The 18,036-nt window shown below is 43.6% G+C and overlaps 2 protein-coding genes across 3 annotated transcripts in view; both read left to right on the top strand.

Moving 5' to 3' along the window:
- Nucleotides 1-13,876, top strand: part of LOC147895862 (uncharacterized) — a 121,341-nt gene extending 107,465 nt beyond the window's left edge. For both annotated transcript variants that reach the window (XM_087383000.1, XM_087382999.1), the window contains exons 6-8: nt 7,820-7,994; nt 13,353-13,409; nt 13,519-13,876. In XM_087383000.1, the coding sequence (XP_087239126.1) occupies nt 7,820-7,994; nt 13,353-13,409; nt 13,519-13,697 (411 nt within the window). In that variant the 3' untranslated portion in view covers nt 13,698-13,876. The remainder of the gene's footprint in view (nt 1-7,819; nt 7,995-13,352; nt 13,410-13,518) is intronic.
- LOC147895861 (uncharacterized) overlaps nt 13,780-18,036 on the top strand; it is a 128,005-nt gene continuing 123,748 nt past the window's right edge. The window contains exon 1 of the mRNA XM_087382884.1: nt 13,780-13,866. Coding sequence (XP_087239010.1) covers nt 13,780-13,866 — 87 coding nt within the window. The remainder of the gene's footprint in view (nt 13,867-18,036) is intronic.

Genomic DNA, 18,036 nt, shown 5'->3' with positions numbered 1-18,036 from the left:
GTCCTACTTCTTTTTGGGCTCTTGGGAGGTTTTCATGGATCTTCTTGAAGGACACAAACTTAGCTGACTAGTCATGTTAGAGGGAATTACGATACCAACAACAGGAAAATTTAATATGAAACTAAGGAAATGGTAAGGGTGGCTGGATATTGGTTGGTATTTAGAGAGATATATCTCCAAAATCTAACCAATCTTTGAGTTCACAGCCTGCTTCTTATCAACCGTTGTCGCCACCCTCTGAGCCTTTGCATGTATCCACTCCTTTAATATTTGTGCCCATGTCACTGGTCGTTGCTCAGCCACCGCGATCATCCCTCAAGACCGGGGAGTGATCGTATACGTCTTTGCCTACAAAAACACAGACTCCAGAATCCAATGATACAGGTCCTTCACTTGAGCATCCTTGCATGAGATGAGCTTGTACTGTCCTCTGGAAGGAGTCCCAAACTCAGCCAACATCAACTTATTTGAACACTTTTGGTGAGCCAGTTATTGGTATTCCTTTTGGCAGGGCATCTCCTCCTTCAGGCATGGGGTCTCTATCCCCTGTGGATTTTCCTCCTCTTTCTAGATCTTATGGTAGCAGGTCTTTCCCAGGAGAGGGTTTCCACCATCAGGTTTGTAAGGCATTCCACCTCGCTTCCTCTTGTCCATGAGGATTATCAGCTGGAACATATAGGGCTTTGGTGGTGTCTCATCGCCACCTTCCGCAGGTAGGTGATTCATAATCAGCTCCATTTAGTTGTCAGTAGGGAATCTATTAACATTCTTTTTATTCAGGAACACAAATTGGATGCTAGAGATTATGCAAAGTCAAGTAAACTACTTTTTGTCACACTTTTTGGTCGCTTGCTTTGGGCACTAGGGGAGGAACTTGTATTTCAGTTTTAGATTGTTTTCTTCCCTTGGTAGTTGGACATGGTATCGTCATACACTATAGAGCATAGTGGATCATTATTTTGATTGGGGGATGTAAGGTCGGCTTCCTCAATCTTTATGCTCCCAAGAATAGAGGGGTTCGTGTCTTTTTTTGAAAGGAGGTTCTCTCTTGGGCAGCCATTGTAGATCATGGATCATTGGTGACTTCAACATAGTGGAGTTGCCTTCGCATAAGAAGGTAGGTAGAGAGGGTGGCATTCACTCTCTAAAGAGAGCAACCTTAGATGCCTTTGTTTTTTAGTTCAGTGGCATAGATGTTTGGTTTGATGCAGCTTGGTATGCATTGCTCTAGGGGTTTCCACCTCAAATCATACTCCGGTGGTTTTGATGGTTTTTGAGCCTTACTTGAGAGGACGCTTTGCGCATTCAAGATTTTGGATGACTTGTATGCAGAGGAGGATCTCATAGAGACACCTTTGCAGATTTGGGTTTCTCATATGCAAGGGGGAGTGCCCCCTCTTTCATTTGTGGCAACAACCCTTTTTTATATAAGTAATTTTTGTCGTTCGACCACTAGTATTAGTGATTTTTGTCGTTCGACCACTAGTATTAGGAGACATGAGACTCTCAAAAAGGAGGTTATAAGTTCGGAGCTGACCCTTCTTGCCCTTGCTGCCTTTCTGCTTTGGAGACAATACAGCACTGCCTATGGGATTGTAGACAGGCGAGAATCATATGGAAGGGGATTGCAAGACTTTTCAGTCCTTTTGTTCGCCTACCTTTCTATATGACTTGGGGATCAGTGGCTTGGCTTACTCTTTAAGGGCCCCAGGTATTTTTTGAGAGACTTGATTCCTCTTGGGCTCTTCACATCCGATGACACCTTGTGGAGTCGTGCTCTCTAGAGGATGTTCCAGCCACTCTTTTCAGGGCTGCTCACTCCTCGGTCGACTCTCCATGGGAGATTCTAGCTAGCATTGCAGCATGGCACATTTGGAGAGCCAGATGCGCTGAGGCTTTGGAGGGTTCTCAGGTTTACCCTTTTCAGATCTTGGCCAGTACTTGGACAGATACGATACACACTCTGATGGCCATTTGGGCGACCATGCAGGGATCATCTTGAGCAGCCTCCTCTAGGAGAGTTACTTTTCTCAGAGATTGGAGAGACTCTCCCTTCTTTGCTGAGACTTCTACAGGGTTGAGATGGCATTTTCAGCCTCAGCCTTGGTTTCTTTCTACCTCATTCCTCTGAGGTGTTTTTTATTACATGCTTAGCATGGTGTATTTCCGCACAGAGCTTGCTCTAGCGGGTTGCTTTCTTACTTAATAGAAGTCTCTTTTTTGAAAAAAAAAAAAAAAGGAGGTTATTCGCCAACAATTGGAAGCCCTACAAAGGGAGTAGCAGAAACGGTCTATTGATGCTTGGATTTAGGGGCACCTTGTTGCAGCAACAAGGGCTTACTACTAATTATTATTGGATCAGAGAGCAGAGTATGCCTTTCATCCTGGAGAGTCATTTTGGACTTAGATGTGAGGTAGAGTCAAAAAACATGTTTTCTCTACTCTAGGCCTGAGACCGTAGAGAGAGTGTTTTGTGGAGCTGATGGACTCCTCTTGTCTTAGGGGTAATCTCAACCTCACTATATCAGCTTGAGATCTAATACATCTACTCATAGCTTCAGCCAAAAACGAAAAAAGAAAGGGGGCTAGAGGGCATCCCTGACGGAGTGATTTGGAAATCTAAAATCTGAAATCTCTCTCCCCTTAATCCTCTCATACGCACTTGGCTATGGGCGGGTTTATACAAATAGGAAACCCCTCTTATCCATGCATCTGAAAATCCAAAACAAAGAAGGGTGCCTTCTAAAAACTCCCAGTCTACCCTGTCATATGCTTTCTCAAAATCCAAGAGTAGAATGGCCAACCTCTGGTTGCTTTGTATGACCGAATAAGCTTCCCAAAAGGAGAATACATTATCAAAAAATGCTTTTGCCATGCGCAAAGCCCATCTGTGTATCATGAATAAGGTTTGGAAGGATGAGCTGCAAATGCAAGATGATTGTTTTAGCTAAAATTTTATAGCAAGTGTCCAAAAGAGTGATTGGCCTCCATTGTGACACCAAAATTTTGCAACCTCCCTTTGGAATAAGATGTATGGGACCCTCTACAAGTGAATCAAATGCCCTCCTGCAAGGCTGAGGTAACATGGTCCCAAAGCTTATCCCAAAAGAAAGCTATAAGCCCATCTGAACCCGGCCACTTGCCCTGATGAAGAGCAAAGAGTGCAGTCCTGAATTCCGTATTGGTGATGGGTGCATCAAGTGAGACTCGCGTATCTGGTTTTATCGACGTGGGTATAGTGCGATATAGCATCATTTCTAGCCACTGTGTCAGTATCTGTTGAGAGTAGGGAGACAAAAAATAAGAGCTCTTAGACAATGAGTTGGTGGATGACACTGTAGTTTCCTTGGATGCCACTCCTCATACTCTCATGAAGCCTTGTATTTGTTTTGTACTTCAGCAGTTGCACGCATAAATTGCAATACATCCAATGGATTTTGGATTATTGATGATGAAATTTTGTATGGGGGAGTTGATATTGGTGTCACTTAGATTTTGGATTATTGATGAGGACATTTCGTATTGGGGAGTTGATAGTGGTTTCACTTGGATTTAGAGGGTGTCATTGTCGAATACTTGGGATGCCAGGTCAGTATGAGTATCTCTCCATCATAGTAGTTTGCTCTTGCTTTCGAGAGTATCAGGAGAAAGCTCCTTTTTTGGAGTTTATCCAAACTTGACCTTGCTTCTAGAGTGGTTGTTGTTAATTAGGTTCTGCTGGCCACAACATGGTTCGTCTGCTCTTGTTGGTGCCACCCTAGGAATTTCATTACTTAGCTTAAGAGGCCTACAAGAAATTTTCTTTGGAGTGGACTAGATGGTAAAACAGATGCTTTAGTGAAGGCGGCTTGGGACACCTTGATAACTTCCCACACGGGAAGGGGGTCTCAATAGTATAGATCTAGATTTGCAGTTTAGGGATCTACTTTGCAAAATTGTGGTAAGGAGACTTATGCCTGGGCAAGAGCTATGGAAAAATTTCTTTATCCGCTACATATGGTCCTGTACTTCTTCTTCGGATGGATTGTGCTAGATTCAGATCTCCCTCCTCTCCTCTTATGGTTGCTATCGTGAACGCTTGGGCCAGCTTTAGGAGTACTCTTCAGAGAATTTCCCCCTCCCTTTTTTTTTTTTGGGGGGGGGGCAAAAAAGAGACTTCGAATTTCCCCCTTCTCTCTAGAAGAGGTTGACAAATAGCCCATCCTATGGAATGATAGCATACTTGATGATCACGGCAGATCACTTGGCACTTCTCATTGTATGCAGTGTTCTAAATCGGAGAGAGGCCTTGCCTCCTCTATGGGATCCTGAAAAGCTTTCATAAACTTCCAGAAGATTGTAAATTACAATTGGTAAGTCACCTCAAAGGAAGTGCAGGGAGAATTTAGCAAATTGATGCAGCCATACCCATGGATTGGGTTGACAGACCTCTTTCTTTCTCTACTCAGATGGGGGCTTTGGAGACGTACTCCAATTCAGGTTATTGCACTAAGACATGCAAATAAGGCTGCCTTGGTCTTCGATGTTCATACAGGCGGTAGGCTGTCTAGATCTAACATGATATTTTATTGAAGTTTCTTTTCAATTTGTCAAGATCTTAGGTTATGTGGAGCATGAGTCAGATTCAATAGATCCTAACCCGCTTCTTCTCTTTTTGGGCTTTCGGAGGATTCACTATAGGGAGGGAGTCCCAATAAAGCTTTTACAGTGGGACCCCGGAGAGTAGGAGTGGATTATGTAGGGCATCAAGAGAAGAGCACTCCCTTCTTTTGTTACATAGTTAGTAATGACCGGAGATTTCAGATCAGTTGTAGAGATTGGAGGCCCTCGCAAAGCTCCTCATTGGGAGAATTTTCAGATTTTTACTGATTTGTAGAAAGTTTCTTGGAGGAGACTTTGGAAATCCCTCTAGAATAGAAAACTTACTCTTTTCTGTTGGCTTTCTATTCATGTAGGAATTGCAGTGAACTTATGGAGGTCTAGGTTTGGGGGGGACTCCACTTGTCATCGTTGCCATTCCACTATGGACACTATTTAGCATTGCCTATCGGATTGCTGATAGGCAAGGATCATATGGTAGGGGATTTCAAGGATTTTCAGTATGCGTGCTCCTTTCCCCTTTGATGACATCTAGTTGAGTCATGCTCTTTGGATGATGTTCCCTTTTCACATTTTAGGATCATGTATGCTTTTGTGGATTCTTCTTGGGAGATATTGGCGAGTATTTTAGCGTGGCATATCTGGAGAGCCAGATGCACAGAGGCCTTAAATGGATCTCAGGTCCACCCTTCTCAAACTTTGGCCATTATTTAGACAGATACTATTCCTACGTTGATGGCTATTTGGATGAGCATGCAAGGGACCTCATGATATGAGCAGCTTCTTCCATTCCAGGAGGGCTATATTCCTTTGAGAATGGAGGGGATCACCCATTTTCTCGGAGTCCACAACAAGGTTGAGATGACACTTTCAGCCTCAGCCTTGGTTTATTTCTTGCTCGCTCTAAGGAGCTTTTGATTGGCCCCTTCTAGGGTGTTTTCTTTTAAGCTTGTATGATGTATTTTTGCCTTGAGCTTGCTCTTCTGGGTTTTGGTCATACTAAATAGAAATCCTTTTCTCACAAAATATCTAAGCATAAACAGATCGTGAAAGAAACCAAAATTATGGATGAAAATGCCACGTTAGTCTAGTAAGATACTTGGAGGAGGAGGATTGCCTCTCCAGTCTCTAAGAAAATGTGTCCTCCTAGCGAATGTAGATCTCCAATTCCCGTCATAGGCCAAATGGCCATCAAAGTGTGTACAATATCTGTCCAGATGCTGGCCATGATATGAGCTGGGTGGACCTAGGTGCCATCTGTAGCCTTTGTACATCTGGTTCTCCAAATGTGCCAGAGTGTGATAATAGCAATAATATCCCAACTTGTGTCCACCAATGTGTGTGGAGTTCTGTGCTGACAATCAAGAGCTAGTGTCAAGTCAACACAACTCTACAAGCTGTCGCCAAACCATGAAAGTCCAAGAGGAGAGCTAACTCTTACAGAAAACCTACGGATAAGTTTGTAATCCCAAGCTGTATTATGCTAAATAGATGCAACAACAATCAAGCACAAGGGAAATGGGCTCAGCTCCAAATGTATTCCTCCATTGGTTTATTCCAATCTCTCTATGAAAAAAAATCCAAAAGGAAAGAGTGACTTTCTTATTCTTGAGGGATTTGCAAAGCCTTTTCCAAAGATCTCTGCGAGTCTGGAGCGATGTAGAAGCACTCCCAGTGATGGGGCTTTTATAGGTTCACAGTCAAGCGGTCACATGTTAAGTCCTTGACATGTCAACAGTGACCATGAGCAGTCAAGTAGTCACATGTCAAGTCTTGGACACGTCAACAATGACCAAAGTGACCAAAGCTTCACACGTCGACCACATGTCACCATGACCAAATATCAATCAGAGCAGTCAGATGTCCACTGGAGCAGTCAGGAGTCAGATGTCCGCAGTGATGATCACATGTGGATTTGAGGGGTGGTGCACATCGAGAAGTTATGTCAAGTATATCATTTCACGCGGTCCAGCTAGCCACATAGGTAGCTGCACATGGATTAGCTAAGTCACCGACTAGAATGAGGCTAGCGAGTCAGGATGTCGTCGAAGCCATCAAGAGACGAAGCAACGGAATGGCTAATAGAGACAGGGGGGCAACCAATAGGAAGTAGGAAAGGGGAGTTCCAGTTAGGAGAGCCGATGAAGGTCAGCGTGAAGAGGAGGTGAGGGGGATTGGGAGGGTCATTCAATCATTCAACGTGAGTGGAGATAGACGCTGGTATCTTGAGCTCGCCTGGTGTATCTTCCATTTGGTGTATTTTTCATTTCGCCCTTATATACTATGCTCCCTTCCATCTCTGTTCGCTGCTCCAACACTTCTTCATTTCGTGTCTCCTCCCTTCATCCTCCTTCACGTGGTACAACGGACCTTGTGTTATGTGGATTTAAGTTCCGCCTTATACACATTGAGGTTGGCTTTTGTGATTGTGTTCCTCTATTGTTTTCCCCTTCTTTACGTCACCCTCCACCAAGTAAAACCAAAATTGTAAAAATCATTGGGGGACATTAGTCGTTGCTAATGGCAACTTGTGCAAGAACCTTGATCCAGCTTTTCTACACAACCTTAGAAGAGGTTATCCAGCAATGAGGCACATGGTTAACTCGGCCAAGGGTTAATAGGGTTTTGGGTGTGTGTGTGTGTGTGAAAATAAAACAACCAATTAACAACACAGGACTTGAGGCTCAAATTAAATGGGGAAAAAATTCATATTGAGCGATCAATCATCCAAGCTAAGGATGGGCATCCAAGATAGAGATGGGGGGAAAAGAAGCCAACCAATGGGGAAGTGGAACATTCTGCCCGACCAGTGGAGAAGTCTGTCCAGCAGCAGCGGCCCAACCAATGAGGGGAGTCTTCCCATCGGCGGTTGGGGGAGAGACTCTAAGGGGGAAAAGGAAAGAGGAGCTGGGAAGGAGTGGGGATTGCAGAGGGATATTGTGGATAGAGTAGGTGAGACACCATTGTGGGAGCGAAAAATGAGGGTGGAGTAGAGGTGAGGCTTGCACCTCAAGGAGGAGCAGCAAAGAAGCGAGTAGTGGTCCAACTTTGTAGAGAAATTCCACTTAAATGCATCATTCCATGTTCTTATCAATAGAAGCTCATTGTTTTGCCTTTGTAAGAGACAATAAAGCAGGAATTTTTGAAAATTTTATCTTCCAGATTCTCTAATTTAACAGGAAGGACTGGTTTCTGTTTTGCTTTTTGGTTTTCCATGCAGGAATCTAATTATGACTTAGAGTGTAGACTCCAGGAAAAGACAAGTGAACTAGCTGTTCTTGCAGAGAAGCACAGCAGACATTCACTTTTATCGCAGGCAGTAGAAAGGGAGGCATTTGGTGTCAGACAAGCTGTTAATGAGGCAACTGTACATATCAAACAGAAAGAAGAAGACGGCAAGTTTTGTGATTAGGTTTTTGGCATTCTAGTCACTCACTCTGTTTACATTTTCTTATCTGTTCATGTTTTGAACACAGTTGAAAGATGACTTTGCAAGCCATTATAGCTATGCAATCTCTGATCGGATTGTAGAAACTTCTCAGCCATTTCCTTGTTTCCCTGAATGCAATATAGTTTTCCAGCCAACATCCTGACCCACATAAAAAACATTATGGCTAGAATTTAGCACATTTCCTTGTTTCCCTGAAAGTAATGCACTTTTTCAGTCAACATCCTGCCCCACAACAAATATATGAGCTAGAATTGACCACATTATTAGCGTAAATCAGGGTCAGATATTTAGCAAAGTGACACACAATCTATAATGGTATTTGCTTAAAAATTAGTGAGAGAAGTGTGACACCTAGGATTATCTTCTTCAGTAGCTATGATGTGACCTCGGTCATTCAAAATATCGCGAAGGCACATAGCATATTCAAATTTATAGCTTGAACTGCATAAATGTAAAAACTGTCAATAAGGTATGGCAACTTTTAGGCATATTTTTGCAACATCACACTGGTGGAGATTGCATGTTGACCATCCCAAGTGGGTTAGTATTTCCTTCCAAGTCCGTGGCTGGTTAGAGATCTTGAAAGGGTTTAGTGATGTCACAAATTATGAATGGATTTGGAAAGGGGTGCCCAATTATGGGAATGCCCCATTGTATTTAAAGGTCCTTCTCATTTGGCTTGATTCATGTCTCTCTCTTGTAGGGTTATTAGTAAAGTTCATGAATGCTGAAGACATGTATTCACCTCCTCTATCTGATCTCATGACTTTGATCTTTCTGCCTGTATGGTTTTCTACCATAGCTTTGAATTCTTGAAATCGAGAAAAGACTTCAAATTTCTCTTTCAAAAAGTAGACCCAACAATATCTGCTCTAGTTGTAGATGAAAGTCAAGTAGTAAAGTGAACCATTGATGCTGCAGGTTTGGGCATAACCCCATACATCTGTATGAATCAAATCAAGAATACCTCGTGCTTGAGAGGTGCTTCTCCCAAAGTTGGTTTGCTTTTGTTTGCCGAAGCAACATGCTTCGCAAACTTTTCCAAGAAACTAAAGCTTAGGAATTCCAATTGCCATATTTTGATTTCTGAGCTCTATCAAGATTTTGAAATTGAATTCATATCTCTTGTGCCATTTTGCAGAAAGTGGCATCTGTTGCGATTGAGCTGACATGGCATGCAAATCTGGTACTGAAGCTAGCACTCTGAACAAGTGTCCTTTCTTGATTGCTTTTCCTACTAGCTGATATCATCTTGATTTGTCTCTGATAGTGCATTCATCTCCTACAAAGATGACGTCATTTGATCTACTGACAAGAGGTTCTTGTGCTAAGCTTCGGAACATAGTGTACATCTTTCACCAATCCTTTCGTATCAGTGAAATTGTTCATAGGGGCAATGCCTTTTCCTTGAACTGGATTCTGTGTGTTATCTGCAGTGGAGATAACATTCTTATGTCCTTTTAATGGTTTCATCTCTATGAACCATTCCTGATGCTTTGTCATATGAGATGATGCACCGCTGTCGATGTACCAAGGATCTTGATATGCTTGGTTGACTTTTGATAACTGTATTTCCCTTTTGAATTTCAATCAATGTTAAGATATATTGTTTCAATCTTTTGCATATCCTCGCTTGCAAGGAATATATCCTCAGGTTCATTGTAGAGTTCTGGACTGCTCTCTCTGCCCTTCACAAGGGCAAGTGTCCTGGTTCAGATGGACTTACTCCCTTATTTTTTATTACTTTTTGGGATCAGATTGGGGATCATATTACCTCAGCCTTGTAGGGTGTATGGGACTTGGGTGAGATGCCAGACTCACTTACAGAGGGCCTCATTCATTTGATTCCGAAAGGGGGTTGCACGAAATTAGTATCTCAACGGAGACCGATCACCTTGCTGGGTACCTTGTACAAAATCCTAGCCAGAGCTATCAGCCTTCGTCTGTAGCCCTTTCTACCAGATATTATGCATGATACGCAGACGGGTTTTATGCATGGCAGGAGCATCTTTGATAACATCTTCTCATTTTGGGAGGCTTTGGATAGGTCATGCATAATGGCCAAAGGCTGGCCATTCTACTCTTGTATTTTGAGAAAGTTTATGACAGGGTAGACTGGGGCTTTTTGGAGGGCACACTTACTCGCTTTGGCTTCTCAAATGCATGGATCAGAGGGGTGTCAGCCCTCTACAGATAAGCCCACAGCCAGGTTCTCATTGGAGTCAGGGGAGACAGGTTTGAGATTACCAGATCAGTCCGTCAGGGTTGCCCCCTAGCCCCCTTTTTATTCCTTTTTGTGGCTGAGGCTATGAGCTATTACATTAGAGCTCAAGCTGGAATCGTAGGGCTCAGGCTTCCTCTGAGGCAGGAGGATGAGCTCTTCGACAATGAGTTGGCAGATGGCACGGCTGTTTTTTTGGATGCCACTCCACAAACACTAAATTCATTCAGGACAGCATTGGATTTGTTTTGCATTGCGGCAGGTGCACACATTAATTGGAACAAATCCAATGGCTTTTGGATCAATGATGAGGACACTTCAGTGAGGGATTGACATAGGGTTTACTTCGATTCAGAGGGGAGTCTCCGTCAGATATCTGGGATGCCAGGTTGGGTTGGGCATCTATTCGCAACAGCAGTTCGCTCCCGTGTTAGAGAGTATTAGGAGGAAAGTGATCTTGGTGCAGATCTAGAGATTGTATCGCTCAGCTCATGAAACCTATCAGGTACTTCCTGTGGAGCGGTTTATATGGCACCTCAGATGTTATATCCAAGGTGGCTTGGGAGACCCTCATTCTCCCCACAGGAGAAGGGGGTCTCAATATTATTGAACCTAGCTTGGAGAGCATGGCCTTGCTCTGCAAGTTTGTAGTACGTGGATTGATGCCTGGATAGGAGCCCTGGAAGGATTTTTTCTCATGCAGCATTTAGTCTTGCACCCCTTCTCATGGGGGAGATTCGATTCCGAGTTTGCAGCGCAGTCCTTGGAAATGGTTCCCACAATCCTCAAAAGCATCCGATCCAATTCTGGGTTTTGGTGGAAAAATCCAGGTTTGATAGGCAATGGTTCCGAATTTTGGATTCTGAATTCTGGGGTAGTCCTTTGAAAGGATCAGATTTCAACTCCTGTAATTAATCTATTGACATGATATTCCAACCACTATGATTGGAACACAAAGAGTTAACCATCTACTACAAATTCTAGCAATGAATCATCAATACACCATATGTTTTGGCCCATCAATGGAACAGATTTTAAAAGAAGAGTCATGCAAACCAGATAGTAATAGTCAAACCTAATCGTTGGCTCCGTGGAGAAGCCCTTTGGAACAATTCGGAAACGTCATCGTTCCTTGGTCTTTCAACCAGTAGCTCCTGCTCCTCCAGGTCCAGTCCTCCACAAGAGAGCCATCCTGCCCTTTGTTAATAGAAAGCAATTCATAAATCATAGAACTCAATCTTGAGGATGTGTACCATTAGCAAAATTTACCAAAAACCATTTTTAGGCATAAGAAAACCAAAGGAATACATTAAAACAATGTCCTTAAATCAAACTGAATAAGACGCCTAGAAGTTTTCTGGAAAGTGCAACATGTTTACTCCTAAAAAAGGGAGGCAATGCTAGAGCTGTAATTCGAATGCCATATAATACATATATCGGCTTCTGTTTGCAAGGCTTTATCGATCTCAAAAAATAAGCAGTAACATTGGAAAGAATCTGAATCATGAAGACAAGAAACATTGTGGCCTGACCTGAGCGATGATCATGGAGGAAGTCTCCTCGGAAGGGGTTGATGCGTATCAGGTGGTGGCCAAAAACGGTGGTTGGAGCAAGGTGAAGAATAAGTGGGAAAAACAGAATGGCAAGGAGGAACTAAAGGGACATAATGAGGGAGAGGCAGGGGAGGGCTGAAGGAAGGGCGAGGTAGGGAGTAGAGAGGGCTGGGCGAGAGAGGCTGAGGGCATGAGGAGGTGAGGGAGGCAGGAGGTGGGCAAAGGAAACATATGGCATATATTTGTTCCTAAAACTTAAGTCTGATCTGGGGATCATGAAGGAGAGGTACACGTAAATTGGGAAGAAGTGCCCAAAGCTCTCACATTACAGTTTTGGACCCTTTCCAAACATCAAACATCATCAATGATGTCCCTATAAAGCTACCAAGCGGACCATGCATCGAGGGTTCCATTTCGCTCAAGCCATATGTGGGACCAGAAGTGGCAACAACATCAAATACGGAGCAACCTGAGATAGTAGACACAGAAGAGATGGTTGGCTAGAGCAGACTCATTAGACGGGTTCAAGAGAGCCACTGTTAATCGCCAGAGACCATACACCGTGAGATTAAAGCATCGGGGCTCATATCAGGTAGTGTGGGCTGACAAAGATTTTCACAGGTTTCCACACAACCTTAACCATACATGGAGACCTTGAACCTTCTCTGGTCTATTTCAGCTTCAATAGAAGGGGATACTATGCTCATGCTACATACCCTGGCCATCTGACTGGTCTCACAGGCAGGGCAAAGTAGCAAAAGAGCAGTTTAAACTACCGAGAGGGTAACAACAGCTATTTAGACAGCCACACAAGCTGCCACTTGACAATGGGACAACAGAAACAGTGATGAAACACATAGGCAGCAGCAACAGGACGGCTGCCATGCATGCTGGCAAAACTGGCCTGTTGCAGAACAGATTGGGACAGCTCAGTGCCCCCTATTGCAGGTCGGAACATGTACTGCAGTTCCCTATTGCAGTTGTCCATACACAAGGCGGGGTGCATCTAGCTTCATTCTTCAGTATCAGCAGCCAACCCATCATCTTCTACAAAAGCTGAGCGTATGCTACATTGTGGCTCCAAAGAAGGCCCCACCATTTTAGAAGGAGCAGTCTGCTTTCTACCAGTTGTAATCATTCTACCAGTCTATCAGAAATACTATGAAAGGGGCTAGTTGTCCCTATGATTGAGACCACATGTATGAATGCACATATTGTGTCTCTCTCTTAATTCAGTTAGGCTTTACGCTTGCACAGTCACACAGTTAGCACAAACAGGCTTGCGAGAGAACATACCTTGCATGTCTGTTACACCTGGGCAGCTGTATGTTTGGAGATGGGATCCTTAAATATGTTTGGTAGCTTGTTTCATGTAACTACTCTGCTAACATGTACTTAAAACTTTAAGGATAATATTGAGATGTACCCAGTAGCTTGGTTCTTGCAACAATGTTGTTTGATATGTTCAGCAAAATGTCTTGCCAAATTTAATGATGATATTGATATGGCACACATTGGAATTTTACAGTGCTTGCATTACAGAAAAGACTTGACAAAATCCTTAAATTTGAGGGCATATTTTTGGGTAAGTCTTTCTTGATCAATAGACTCTCTAATTTTTTAGTATGCCAAGGTAAGAGAACCATGCCGTTCCTTTCTCTATCTGCATGACTGAAATTCTTTGTGGCATACAGAAAAAATACATAGCCTGGAGAAGCAGTTTGAGGATGCTTCAAGCTGTATTTTCGAGAAGAACGGAATCATTGCATCATTAGAGGAGAAGCTCGAAGTAGCAAATCATGATCATGGTCATGAAACGCAGCTAGCAGTCATATCCAATCTATTAAATTTGTTTCCATATAGCTCTTGTTAATTGAATGAAAAATTTTACAAGGTTCATACATTGAGGGTGATTTTCTGTTGTTTCCATTCTGGTAAGATTAAAAATTTATAAAATGATACCAATCCTTAACTATAATCACTTTCAAGGTACAATTGCTGTTAAAGAGAATCTTCTTTGTAAAATGACATTAGAGAAGGAGGTGCTTCTCAAATCCACTACACAATTATCTGTATATCCATTTGATGTCTGTTATTACATTCAAATTGTCAATTTTTGCTCCAAATGAAGAATATCCAGACTAACATGTCGAATTTTTGGAGCGTTAAATTTGGGTTAAATATCATGAATGCTTGATATTGATGCAAATGTCTCTGATATGTCGATGTGGATTTGAAGGGTTGAGAATCTGTGTAAAGGACCTTTGATAAGTATGCAGATAACCTTTTTATCTGGAATTAGTTAAGGAACATGAAGTCTCCTTATTTTAATCATTATAATGGGGAAGAGAGCTAATGCAAGCAATTTTTATCCCCAAACTGAGGATTCAAAAAAGAATGTTAGATCGAGCTGTGTGGCTTCCCTTGTTTGCCACTTCCTTATTCACTGGTTATGCTGATGAAATACACTCCCATCCCCGGTCCTATAATGTTTTGGCTAGTGCTAAAGAATGTCACACACAATGGCTGAAACTCCATGCTTTGTATGTTGCAAAAAATAACTTCCCAGTCATAAAACATTATCTGGAATATTGCTTTTTCCTGGAAACTAAGAATGCTGTCTGCAATAATCTTCCTGTTAGAGAAACAACATAGGGGAGGCACCATAAAGCCAGAGTCTCCAAGACCCCAGCACAAGGAGAATAGGATCGAGGTCAAGATACCACTGTGAGTCCCTACCCCACTCCATGAAACCTGCAATCCTGACAAGCTGAAATGCAACCTCCAAAAGAATATCATCAAAAGACCTGATAAGTCTACCTCCCGACTGAACATCAAAGACTAGGGTATCCTCATGTGCATCCTACAGTGTAATAATTTGTAACGAAATAATCTGCAAGTTCAGGTCAATAATATTGAGACCTCCTCCTCCTTTGGGGAGAATGAGGGTCTCCCAAGCCACCCTGGCTACAACATCTGAGGTGCCATCGAAGCCGCTCCATAGGAAGTTTCTGATAGGTCTCATGAGCTAAGCGATACAACCTCTAGATCTGCACAAACATGAGCAAACAAACCAGGCAGCGGCCAATAATACTTGGTTCACAACCACAACTCTAGATGCAAGGTCAAGTTTGGCTGAACTCCAAAAGATGAGTTTCCTCCTGATACTCTCCAACACGGGAGTGAACTGTTGTGCCGGAGAGATGCCCACCCCAACCTGGCATCCAAGATATGTGACGGAGACTCCCCTCTCTGAATCCAAGCGAACCCTATGTTAATCCCTCATTTTGGAGTGTCTTCATCACTAATTTAAAAGCCATTGGATTTATTCCAATTATGTGTGCACCTGCTGCAATGCAAAACAAATCCAATGCCGTCCTGAATGATGTCAGTGTCTGTGGAGTGGCATCCAAAAAAACAGCCGTATCATCTGCCAACTCACTGTCTAAGAGCTCATCCTCCTACCTCAAAGAAAGCATGAGCCCTAGAATCCCAGCTTGAGCTCTAATGTAATAGCTCATAGCCTCAACCACAAATAGGAATAAAAAGGGGGCTAAGGGGCATCCTTGACGGACTGATCTGGTAATCTCAAACCTGTCCCCCCTGACTCCACCAATAAGAACCTGGGTGTAGGCTGATCTGTAGAGGGCTGACACCCCTCTGATCCATGCATCTAAAAAACCAAAGCGATTAAGTGTGCCCTCCAGAAAGCCCCAGTCTACCCTGTCATAAACTTTCTCAAAGTCCAAGAGTAGAATGGCCAGCCTGTGGCCACTATGCATGGCCTAATCCGAAGCCTCCCAAAATGAGAAGATGTTATCAAAGATGCTCCTGCCATGCACAAAACCCGTCTGCCTGTCATGGATAAGATTTGGGAGAAAGAGTTGCAGACGAAGGCTGATAGCTTTATCTAGGATTTTATACAAGGTACCTAGCACGGTAATGGGTCTCCACTGAGATACTAAATTCCTGCAACTCCCTTTCGGAATCAAATGAATGAGGCCTTGAAGAGACATGGCGGTAGGAGAACGCCAAGCTAACTAGGAACGGAATGGAAATATGAAAACCATAATGGAAAGGCAAAATGGAAAGAAAATGAAAGAACAAGTGCTAGGCAATGATAACCAAAATACTCACATGTAGATAGCTTGATGTTGACTGATGTAATAGACAATAGACGAGTATAACACTATATAGTGTGGCACTAGACTCTAGAAAGCCATAGTGTAGCAGTGTTAAATGGATCTTCACCACAACACACCTCAGGTCACCTTCGTCCCCTCTCATGGTTGCCATTCTGAAAGCTTGGGCCAGTTTCAGAAGCTCTCTTCGGAGGATTCCTCCTTCCTCCCGGGAAGAGATTGATAGGCAGCCCATCATGTGGAACGACAGTATTTTAGATGATCTTGGCAGGCCACTGGGTGCCTCACTCTACATGCAGTGGGCCAGGTGGGAGAGGGGACCTGCTTCTTCTTTGGGATCTTGGAAAGCTTTCCGTAGGCTTCTAGAGGAAACCAAATCAAGGTTGACAGGACATCTCAGAGGGAGTGCAGGGAGGATCTTGCAGATTGAGGCAGCCCTTCCAGAGGCTTGGATAGACACAGATGATATGCCACTCACTTCCTCCACTTGGGCAGGTACTTTCTCGAGAGGCGTGGTTCCGCTTCAGGTCTTAGCTTTCCGAGATGCACAGGAGGATGCTTTGGTTTTTAGTGTCCAGGATGGTGGCAGATTGCTTAGGTCCACAGAGGACATCTTGCTTGAGTCTGCTTGTCAGCCTATCAGGGTTATAGGTCTTTTGATGCAGGGATCAGATTCAGAGTGGTTCTTGAACCCTGACCCCCAGCTACTCTCCACCGGGTCTTGGAGGCTCTGGCTCTCTGGAGGAGTTCCCATCAGGTATTTACAGTGGGACCCCGGAGAGTGGGAGTGGATTGACGCGGGGCATCGAGAGAAGAGCATCCCCTTCTTTCGTTACACGGTCAGTAATGCCAGGAGATTTCAGCTCAGTAGTAGAGGTTGGAGACCCTCCAGAGTTCCTCATTGGGAGACTTTTGGTATTACTGCGGATCAGCAGAGGTACTTCTGGAGGAGGCTCTGGAAATCCCACAGGAATAGAAAGATCACTATCTTCTTTTGGCTTTCTATCCATGGAGGGATTGCAGTGAACCTTTGGAGGTCTAGATTCGGAGCCGACCCTACTTGCCCTCGTTGCCTTTCTGCTTCGGAGTCTATTCAGCATTGCTTATGGGATTGCAGACAGGCGAGATTGATGTGGATGGGGATAGCCAGGATCTTCAGTCACTTTGCCCATTCCCCACTTTTTATGACTTGGGGCTCAGTGGCTTGGCTTTCTCTTACAGGACCTCAGGTTTTCTATGAGGGAGTTGACTCCTCTAGGGCCATTTCGGTTCGACGTCATCGGGTTGAGTTCTGTTCGTTGGATGTGGTACCACACCGTCCTTTTACAGCTGTACATGCCTCTGTGGATACTTCTTGGGAGATTCTAGCGAGCATAGCAGCCTAGCATATCTGGAGAGCCAGATGCACAGAGGCTATGGAGGGTACTCTAGTTCATCCCTCGCACACATTGGCTAGTATCTGGACAGACATCGTACACACTCTGATGGCCGTATGGACGGGTATGTAGGGGGACTCCCATGCAGCCTCAGCTAGGAGGGCCTCTTTCTTCAGGGAATGGAAGGATTCTCCTTTCTTCTCTGAATCTACTACAGGGTTGAGATAGCACTTTCAGCCTCAGCCTTGGCTCCTTTCCACCTCACTCTGAGGGGTTTTTTAATTTATTCTCATGATTTCATGATGTATTCCGCTTTGAGCTTGCTCTCGCGGGTTTTTGTTCTTACTTAATAGAAGTCTTTTTCATGGAAAAAAAAAAGAAAGCCATAGTGTATATGGGATAGCTTCCAATATGACACGTGGCATATCTAGGACTCACTAGACTATAAAACACACCTAGAACACTCATTTTAGTCTCACTTTGGCTTCATATTCCAACACCCCCCCATGAAGGCAATGTGAGAGACTACTAGAATGGAACCAAGAACATAACATGACAATGACAGTCATCAAACTGTGCACCCCATGTAACTTAGAGGCTAAAATCTAAGCGTGTTCAGAGGTTTTGATCCAAGCACTCTCATGGGTTGAGACTCAACATGCTCAGAGGCTCACGTTATAGCATGGCTACATGA

The sequence above is a fragment of the Dipteris shenzhenensis genome, chromosome 12, assembly GCF_047967505.1.
Source record: "Dipteris shenzhenensis isolate YYH24624 ecotype China chromosome 12, Dip_SZ_1.0, whole genome shotgun sequence".
NCBI classification, from domain to species: Eukaryota; Viridiplantae; Streptophyta; class Polypodiopsida; order Gleicheniales; family Dipteridaceae; genus Dipteris; species Dipteris shenzhenensis.
Note: the sequence above shows the minus strand (reverse complement) of the source record. Positions and strands in the feature narration are given on the sequence as shown.